This window comes from Carlito syrichta, unplaced genomic scaffold, assembly GCF_000164805.1.
Source record: "Carlito syrichta isolate Samal-C Ts95f unplaced genomic scaffold, Tarsius_syrichta-2.0.1 Scaffold135588, whole genome shotgun sequence".
Lineage (NCBI taxonomy): Eukaryota > Metazoa > Chordata > Mammalia > Primates > Tarsiidae > Carlito > Carlito syrichta.
In genome coordinates this window covers 129,227-139,730 of record NW_007079684.1, presented here as the reverse complement: position 1 = coordinate 139,730, position 10,504 = coordinate 129,227, and the positions used below count along the sequence as shown (strand labels likewise).

The window sequence follows — 10,504 nt, the reverse complement described above, 5'->3', positions numbered from 1 at the left end:
ATTTTTGATTTATTGTACAGATGAGGTCTCACCAAGTTGCCCAGGTGGGTCTCGAACCCGCGGTCTCAGGCAATCCACTCACCTCAGCCTCCCAAAGGCGCGGGATTACAGGCTGAGCCACCGAGCCCGGCTGATAAATTATTTTCTAATGAAGTAAAATGAATTGGTCTAATCTCTCTATAGATACTTAAAAATATTGAACATCACATTAAGTAAGTACACGGGACTTAGAAACTGATTTTTAACAGTTTTTCAAACAAATATGATCATTTAGATATCAGTTGAGTATTTAAAATCAATGCATAGCTCAGTCTTCAACATAATACAACCTATAATGACCACTTACCAAGTTTCTAGATCTATCAACACTACAGAGTTTTCCAGATACTATACTGTAAGTGTTTCCAATGGGTTTTTCAGCAGGGAGAGGAGGTGGGCTTTGTGGATCCTCATGTAAACCTAGAAAAAAAAAAAAGCAGTAATTCATCAATAATTTCTAGTCTTTGGGATTCCAAAGAATGAAGTGATTACTGCTTGGATTCTTAGAAAAATGGCTAGCATAAACAATCCATACAAAGAATAGACAGTTAAGCAAATGAGAAAGAACTCTCATCCAACCTCAGAAAAATGATGTTAGTCAACATCAGTTAATTTTACTACATGCTTTGTAGAAAATAATCCCAAATAATTACAGCAGCAGCCAGCATTTATTTATAGACATTTCTCCAATAAGTATCTGTATGCTGTTTGTTCAGTCCACTAGCTAGTAGCCACATACAGCAATTTAAACTTAAATCTTAATTAATTAAAATTAAATGAAATGTTCAGCTCAATTGCACTAGTCACATTTCAAGTACTACCAGAGAGACATGGAACATTTCTATCTTTGCAGGAAATTCTACTGGACATTGCTACACTAGATAATACCCTATTTTACAGATGAAGAAACTGAAGCTAAGAAAATAAATGAGCCAGTCAAGGTCTTCACTCTAGTAATTGTCAGATCCAGAGTCTTGACTCCAAAAGCCTTTGCTCATTCTAATAAGGCATGCTGCTGCTTAATAGGTGGTACAGCCAATCCTACCCCCATCTAATAATAATAAAATATGTTTTTGAATTCATTAGATTCTGATTAATAGACTTAATGATCTTCAATTAAAAAAAAAACTTTAGGCCAGGTGCAGTGGCTCAAGCCTGTAATCCTAGCACTTTGGGAGGCTGAGGTGAGGGGATTGCCTGAGTCCACGGTTTTGAGAACAGCCTGGGCAACTTGGTGAGACCTCGTCTCTACAATAAATCAAAAAATTAGCTGGGTGTGGTAGCGCGTGCCTGTAGTTCCAGCTACTTGTAAGGCTAAGGTGGAAGGATCGCCTGAGCCCAGTGGGTTGATGCTGAGGTGGCCATGAGCTTGCCACTGTACTCCAGACTGGGTGATGGAGCGAGACTCCGACTCAAAAATAAAAATTAAAAAAAAAACTTTACATCCAAGCCACACCCTTTTCTCAGTGATAGTGTACCCCAAATTTATTTCCAGAAGAAGGAAACAAAGATGACCAGATTTAACTGGGGACAGCTACTTAAAACCAGTGTGCAAAAACACTTGGTGAGAGGATGCTTGTTACACTGCTTGGATTAGGCACCGAAAGGAGATAGGAATTTTCATTTTTTTCAAATGAACACCCTCTACTTCCATTTCACATGACAAACCTATAACAAAAGAATGATTTGTCAGTTTCCTATTTTACCGACAGACAGGAAAACACTCTCAAAGAGAGGAAAATACCCAGGTCTACTAGCAGGAAAACAATGATTTAGAGATAGGCCAGCGTCCTTAGTGAGAGGCAGGGCCGCTCTGGGAATTAAGACAAACACAAGAACATCCAACTCAGATGCCATATTGAAGACTTTTAGCTGCAGTTCCCTTCTTCTTATAAGGAAATAATGAATAGTTTAGAATGTAATACTATTGTGACAAATATTTAAAAGTACAAAGTAGTCATATGAAAGTCGAGAGGAGATGGCATGCTGGCAGGAGGGACATAGGGCATGTCTGGAGTGGGTGGGTATGGGTGTGGAGGTAGGACATTTCCAATTTCAGGTAATATAGTTGAGGAAGGTCTTGCTGAGAAAGAGTGGCATCTGAGCAGACCTGAAGGAATGGTGAGGGAGAAACCCATGCAGACATCTGGGAAAAGGACAGTCTAGTCCAAAAAAACAGGTTCTGAGGGGGAAGGAGCTGAGCTGACAAGTTCAAAATCAAGACTTTGCTCCTTTCCCCCCTTATCCATTCCAACTTTTTCAGACACCAGAAGTCTCTTTTTCCTCTACAGCATATATGCATTGCCTAGTGATGGTGATAATAAGATTCTGGGGAACTTCTTTTTGATGTAAATGTCAACAGCTCTCTAGAAACCACCTTGTCATTTCCGTTCTCTCACATCTAACAGTACAGATTCCAACTTTCTAACAATTCCTGAAGCTCTGTCAGGATACTCATGAGAGGTACTTGCTCAGTATATCCTTTTGCAGGATTTCAGAACTATCAATCCAGTTTACAGGTGTGTAGTCAATAGGCATCGTGGGCCTGAAACTGCTTATCCTTAGAAAAGCCTGCTTACGAGACTGGTCCTTGGCTGTCATCTGGGAACTTGGACTTTGAGACGGTTCCCTCCATCTCCAGAACTAACAACACAGAAGAGGACAGTTTATGCTAAACACGTGCTTTCCTTCTACGAATCTGGAATTTTGGTATGTGCCCAAATCTCTAAGAGTGCCTATGTAATCAGTCCCCAAGAAAAAACCTCAGCATTGAGCCTCTAACGAGCATTACTAGAAGACCACCTTCTAAGAAGCAAGAACCCACCAGGATTTAGTACCCTTGACTGTTTCTCCTCCTTTTTCTTCATGGCAACTCAGCTCAATCTTTCTGCTACTTGGCTGAAAGCCAGCAGTTAATAACAAAACCAAGAAGAGACTAAAATCAAAATGAACTTCCAGGCAGTGTTTTATAGAAAAACCAAACCCCTAATAGAAAGGGGATCCTGGGGTGCTAAGGTGAGAGATGGGGACACTTGCTCTGTTGTTATGAGGAAGGGAGTAGGCAGACTCTCTTGTTAGACAGAGGCAGGAATGCATCTGGGCTGTGCAAAGCATTGCAGATGTAGATGAAATCAGAGGTCTGTGAGAAGGCTGTGTGATCACTCCAAGTAATGCTAAGACCCACTATGCATGTGCATACACTCTCCCTTTTTAAAAAGAATTTGGGACCTACAATAAATAGTTCTGGCCCTTCTATCTTCTCTTTTACAATATATATTCTCTTTCAAAAGACTATACACAATTTCATTTACGGTGTCATTAAAAAAATCAAGTAAAGAAAAATCAAGGAAGTAAATAAAAATGTAATGTCACACACTTGAAAAGTCTTTTTAGCTGGGCACAGTGGCTCATGTCTATAATCCCAGCACTTTGGGAGGCAGAGGTGAGAGGAATGCCTGAGCTCATGGGTTTGGGACAAGCCTCGTCTCTACAATAAATGAAATTAAAAAAAATTAGCCGGGCGTGGTGGCGCATGCCTGTGGTTCCAGTTACTTGGAAGGCTGAGGCAGAAGGATCGCCTGAGCCAGCAGGTTGACGCTGTGGCGGCTATGAGTGTGCCACTGCACTCCAGCTTGGGTGACAGAGTGAGACTCCTACTCAAAAAAAAAAAAAAAAAAGTCTTTGTAGACATTGTTATATGTTTTTAAAGCTTCTGGTTACTGCTCCTCACACAGTTCATACACAGCCATATTGAGATTATGCTGACGGGAACAACATGCTCCTAATAGACATATGCAACTTTATCTGCTATTAGTTTTGATTACTTTCGCATTAACTATTTACCAGGGACACTAACATGGGATACTACAATTATTCTGAATTTCCAGTCTCCTTCTGTTCTCTCTGCCTAGGACAACATTAAGAAAAATAAAATCCAGGCCGGGCTAGGTGGATCAGCCTGTAATTCCAGTACTTTGGGAGGCCGAAGCGAGCGAACTGCCTGAGCCCACGGGTGCAAGACCAGCCAGGGCAACTTGATGAGACCTTGTCTCTACAATAAATCAAAAAATTATCCGGGCGTGGTAGTGCGCGACTGTAGTTCTGGCTACTTGGAAGACCGAGGCAGAAGGATCACCGGAGCCCAGCAGGTCAACGTTGGGGTGACCATGAGTGTGCCACTGCACTCCAGCCTGGGCAACACAGTGAGACTCTAACTCAAAAAAAAAAAAAGAAATAAAATCCAAATTTACTGTACTAATTTTCCAAAGACTTGGAAAAAACTTGCTCTTACAAATCCATGACTAGAAATGGCAGATTACACATAATTTCAAAAGCAGACATGGATAATGGATAAATGAGCATAGATTTCTCCCAGGCTGGCTCTCGAAGAAGCAAATAAAGACAGAGGTGCTTACATTTTCCTGGTTTGGCTGGAATTCGGATGACAGTGGGCTTCCTGGAGGGTGCCGGCTGAGTTGCTTGCTCTTTTGTTGGTTCTGTTTTCGTGGGGAGCTGAAAGGGATCTAATGAAAAACAGTTTATTTTGCATGTTTTAGTTAACACAGACTCAAACAAAAAACCTCATTCATAATTTAAGAGTCACATTTTTCATGCCCCAGGGAAAACTATTCATGGATAAACAGAATCTCAGTTTGCAGAGACAAAAACAAAGTTGGAGCTCATAAAAGGAAATATCTTGGTGCGCTAAATAATTCATATGGCTCTTATTCCTTTCTGATGAGAGAGTCTAGGATGATCTTGAATTATGTAGAAGCTGATCTTTCAGGGAAGTGTAATCATTTCATAAGTGTCAGCCTGAAAATGAGGAACAATTGAAATCAGGAGACAATCTCTCCTGCATCCTGAAGCTTCGCAGATCCTGCAGAAAAGAGGGACTCGCCCTCCCCCAATCCCCCGTGCTTGTAGGGCCTCGGAGGGCCCTCATCCTGCCCAGTGCTGTGCCTGGCTCAGGGAAGATGCTAGGTAGCCTTGGCTTCAGTAGTTTAGTAAAATTATACTCCAGACCATCCTGGGCAACATAGTGAGAACTTATCTCTAGAAAAAAGTTGAAAAACTAGCTGGGCATGGTGGTATGCACCTATACTCCCAGCTACTCGGGAGGCTGAGGTGGAAGGACTGGCTGAGTCAAAGAGGTCAAGGCTGTGGTGAGCCACGATGATGCCACTGCACTTCAGCCTGGCAACAGAGTGAGACCCCAACAAAAAGCAAATAAACAAAAACAACACTCCAGTAATATGGAAATGAAAAACATTTTATCCTAGAAATAAAGTAAGACATATCCCTTCAAATATTTAATTTTAGGGCAAGGATATATGACGCATCATGTCTCCATCATAACTGATTTATTTTACATGGACAGTGTATGCTTAGGAAAAGTATTTTAAACAAAAAGTACAGCTATAACACTTTGTTACTAAAAGAAGTAGTCTTTGTCTTTAATGCTTTTTGTTTATTTTTTGAGTCAGAGTCTCACTCTGTCACCTAGGTTGGAGTGCAGTGGCATGCTCACAGCCACCGCAGCCTTGACCTGCTAGGCTCAGATGATCATTCCACCTCAGCCTTCCAAGTAGCTGGAACTACAGGCCCGCGCCACCATGCCCGGCTAATAGTTTTTTTAAAATTTATTGTAGAGACAAGGTGTTGCCAAGTTGCCCAGGCTGGTCTCAAACCCCTGGAACTCAGGCAATCTTCTTACCTTGGCCTCCCAGAATGCTGGGATTACAGGTGTGGGCCACCTGTGGGATTACAGCTCTGGAAATGTAAATGTTCTTTTTAGCGGTTTGGAAAAAAAACTATGAAATTTTTACATACTGGAAACCTAAAAACAAATAGATTAGCAAGAATAAAATAAAGTGCTCTTTAATGGGTAGACTACACAGCACGCAGGGTCTCTCTGAGCAGGTGCAGAATTACAGCAAATGCTGGTTCTGCCTCTCGTTGAATACGGGCAAAGATGGCCTCAGGAGACCCTGTGTGCTGTGTAGTCTATTCATTACAGAGCAGTTTATTTTATTCTTGCTAATCTATTTGTTTTTAGGTTTCCCATTTGTAAACCCCTTGGGAAGATATGCACTGACGCCAGTGTCTAGAACACCTGTCAAAGCAATTTTGGAACTCTTTTTCTGAAACGGCCATCAGAGCTATCATTGTATCACGCTTTATGTCCTGAATGTCACAAAAATGCCTTCTTTTCAATATTTCCTTTATCTTCGGGTAAAGAAAAAAGTCACTGGAAGCCAGATCAGGTGAATAGGGAGAGTGTTCCGATATAGTTATTTGCTTCCTGGCTAAAAACTCCTTCACAGATAGTGCTGTGTGAGCTGGTACATTGTTGTGATGCCAGAGCTCCTTCAGGACCATTTTTGCATACACCTTTCTCATGCCAAGATTTTCAGTTAAGATTTTCCTGTTTCTCTATTGATGTTCATTCACTCTGCTATGCTTTTCACAGTCAGCTGATGATTTTGATGCACAATTAGGAATATTTTTGCAATGTTTTCGTCAGTTCTGCTCGTTACTGGCCGTCCTGACCTCTCTTCATAGTGACACTTTCTCTCCCCTCAGAAAAATGTTTAATCCATTTGTACACTGCTGTTTTCTTCATGGTATTATCCCTATAAATTTGGATTACATGTCCCTGATTTCACTTCCACTCTTGCCAAGTTTAACAAGAAATTTAATGTTTGTTCATTGCTCTAATTCAGACTATGGCATTCTCATGACAACTGCTCTGATGGCCATTCCAGAAAGAGTTCCAAAACTGCTTTGATGGGTGCTTTCGGCACCTATAATCTGTTCATTATTAGCAAAGGATTGAGTTCATAATGTTTTTTGGGTGGGTGTGAAGGGGAAGAAAATCTGGAGCATGGAATGACTTCCATTGTTTCCCAACTCATTTAATTCTTGACTGGTCTTCCACCTACATGCTCTCTCTCACATTCCAGGAGTGAGGGCATGGATGGGGGTGGCAGGGAAGGGAGAACAGAGGCCAATCACTATCCCTGGGAGCTGGGCACGGGGACATCCAAAACGTCCTGCTGTTGAAGGACTGGCCTCCAGAAATGATGCCCCACATCTTGCACACACTGTGGGCAGATCTCACCTGTCACATTAAAGATCCAGTCTTTTTTTTTTTAGTTGGGATCTCACTCAGTTGCCTAGGCTTGAATGCAGTGACACAATCACAGCTCACTGCAGCCTTGACCTCCTGGGCTCAGGGACGCTTCCTCCTCAGTCTCCCAAACAACTGGGACTACAGACATGTGCCTGGCTTATTTTTAGTTTAGTTTTTTTTTTTTTTTTTTTGTAGAGAAGAAGTATCACAGGCTGCTCTCAAACTTTTGGGCATAAGCAATTCTCATGCCTCAGTTTCCCAGAGTGCTGAGATTACAGGCATGAGACTGAGTCAGGCCCTCTTTTTTAACCTGAAGGATTTAAATCGAAGTTGCAGAGGTATAACTTATAAAGTATTCAAAGTGTCCCAGCTACCTGCTTTTTCTCTTTTTTGGTCTTTTATTTTTAATACAATTAGTTTTTATTGCTAGTCTCATTTTATTTTTAATTCCATTTAATGGTATTAAAAGGTATTACAAATAAATGTAGAGATATATAAAAGGTCATGTGTAATTATCCTGCGGTACATGTCTCTGGGAAAATACTTTCTCTCTCCATACACTGAGGCAAGGAAGTCTCAGCATTCCACCACTGCAGGCCGTTTGGCAGGAGTGGTCCTGCTTAATGATCTACCCCAGCAGTGCTCACTGCATCCATGAGTGCTACGTCTGCCTCTCTGCCTGTCTGTTGTCCGGGCTGTGATCCAGGCAAGGAGTGCAAATGAGTGGGAGGAGAAACAGCATGACTTCAGCGAGAAGGTGGAGCCCGAGGCCTATTCTCCATCTTGATGGTGTGCAAGTCTCTCTCTCACTGAACTTGACCTTTCATAACAAAATGAAAAGAGGGCAACATATCGTCATGTGTGGGAACTCCAGGCACTGCCAGGTGGGAAACTGGATCATTGGTACCAGCTAAAATGTTTAAAGTTCATACCCTTTGAGCTAGTAGTCCCACTTCTGGAAATTTACTGTTCAGAAATAAAAGCTCCAGTAGGAGTGGAAATGCTTATGAGAATATTTACTGCAGCAATTTTTTTTTTTGTAGTGGTAAAAACCAAAACAAAACCCCTCAAATTTAAAAACAAAGGAAACAACTTGAAAGTCTACCAATAGGGCAAATACTGGATCATCTTCGATTTACTTGTCCTATGGAATATTCCACAGGTATAAGAAAACAAGGAATTAGACCTAGACCTACTAGTCTGAAGAAAAGTAATAACATTTCACTGTCGAATGGAAAAAACACCTGCTAAGTAATAGGCACAGTATGATAAGAATTTCTGGCGGGGTGTGTGTGTGTGTGTGTGTGTGTGTGTGTGTGTGTGCCATACCTCATCAACAAGGGCACCTGCATAATGAACATTAGTATACCTAACCCTGAATTGTACACCACATATTTAAAATAAAAAATAAAATAAAACAATTTCTGGAAAGAGTCCACATATGTGTACATGTGTGTGAGCTTTGGTTTGGCATGTCCACAGTCATAAGAGGCTGTGTCCTTTGTTCATGCTGGTTACTGAGGGAATTTAGATGGATTGGAGGGAGATTACATTTTTAAAAAAAATTAAATTCTCTGAATTGTTTGACTTGTTACAACAAATCTGTTTTACTTTTGTAACTGGAAAAAAAAGTCCAGTAAGGGCATGGTAGTTCATGCCTATAATCCCTGTAAATTTTGGGAGATCGAGGAGGGAGGATTGCTTGAGGCCAGGAGTTAGACCAGCCTGGGCAACATAAGAAGACCCTGTCTCTACAAAAAAGTTAAAAAAAAAAAGTCCAGTAAAATGAATTCAACCACAAGGAAACATTAAACAATTAAGCTGAAATAACAACTCTGCCAAACAAACAAAAACCACTTAAAAACAAGAGGAAAAATAATGAAAATTATTGTTCCTTTTGTTGCTTTTTCAGGGCAATAATGGCCATAAAATTTTCAGTCTGAAAAACTCCTTTTTCAGATTCTATGTAAAATAAAATAAAGCAGATGTAAAATTTTTGAATTTACCTAATTTAGGCATATTTAGTTCATAATAATTAGCTTCTATTTGTAAATTTGAATAATATAATTATTTAGAAGAATCACTATTTTACTATTTTGAAAATTTCTATTCAACACAAGGTTGAGGATTATTGGAGGAAGTTGTTCTCTTTCCGTGGCAAAGATAACAAGAGATAATACTCCCAGTTTTGTGTGGTAATTTGTTTCAGTTGAATTATACTTATGTTCAGCTGTTTTTAAGAAGATTATTGATTGATGAGCTATTTTGTTAGGGCATTTGCACATGGTCTGCAATTTAAAAAGGATCAGATGGTATCTAGTGAGAACCAGGTTCCCCCACTCTCTCCTGTCTAGTCAGTTCCCTCATAAAAGACTCTTGTTACCTTTCTTTTTTTTGAGTTGGGGTCTCACTCTGTCACACAGGCTGGAATGCAGTGGCACAATCACGGTTCACTGCAACTCGACCTTTTGAGCTCAGCTGATCCTTCCATCTTAGCCTTCCTAGTTAGATTACAGGCACACCACCACACCTAGTTAATTTTTAATTTTTTTATATAGATTAGGTCTCACTATGTTGTCCAGGCTGGTCTCAAACTCCTGGGCTCAAACAATCCTTCTGCCTCGGCTTCCCAAAGTGCTGGGATTACAGGCGTGAGCCACCATGCCCAGCCTCAACTTTTTATAAATCTTTCTAAACACTTCACATTTGACATTTAACACAAGCAGCAGCTATTGGTAGACTTTCCCTATTGGTAGACTTTGCCCTATTGGTAGACTTTCAAGTTGTTTCCTTTGTTTTTAAATTTGAGGGGTTTTGTTTTGGTTTTTACCACTACAAAAAAAAAAATTGCAGCAGCTAAAAATACCACGAATACTATTCTGTGCTTTGCATTTTTCACCTAATAATGTCTTGGAGGTTGGTCCACAGTAGGAGGTAACAGATCTGCCTCCTTTTTACCACACAAAACTCCATTGCTATGGATGTACTATATTTTATTTATATAGTCCAATGAAATTTATTTCCAATATTCTATAGTAGAAATCCTCAATCTGGAGTCCAAAATGGGCTCTTGAAGCTCTATAAATTGTTCCTTGAGTTGTGCCCACATGAACTGACAGCTGTTTTCAAGGGCGATAAAAGATTCACAGGCTATATCAAATTCTCAGAGTTCTGTCATCTAGAAAGGGTTAAGACCCTCACTGCCATAATTCTGTCACAGACTGCTCCCTTGCTTTTATGAGAAAACACAGAGCGTCTCAAGAAGAATCTCCTCTCCAAAATCTAAGGAAAGTCAGTGGCACTTTCCTCTCCTTTTTTTTTTTTGAGTTG

The 10,504-nt window shown here is 40.5% G+C and overlaps 1 protein-coding gene across 1 annotated transcript in view; it reads right to left on the bottom strand.

Annotated features, from left to right (window-relative positions):
• SH3D19 (SH3 domain containing 19) overlaps positions 1-10,504 on the bottom strand; it is a 66,851-nt gene that overhangs the window by 37,975 nt on the left and 18,372 nt on the right. The window contains exons 7-8 of the mRNA XM_021708220.1: positions 4,455-4,562; positions 347-459 (exon numbers count right to left, since the gene is read on the bottom strand). Coding sequence (XP_021563895.1) covers positions 347-459; positions 4,455-4,562 — 221 coding nt within the window. The remainder of the gene's footprint in view (positions 1-346; positions 460-4,454; positions 4,563-10,504) is intronic.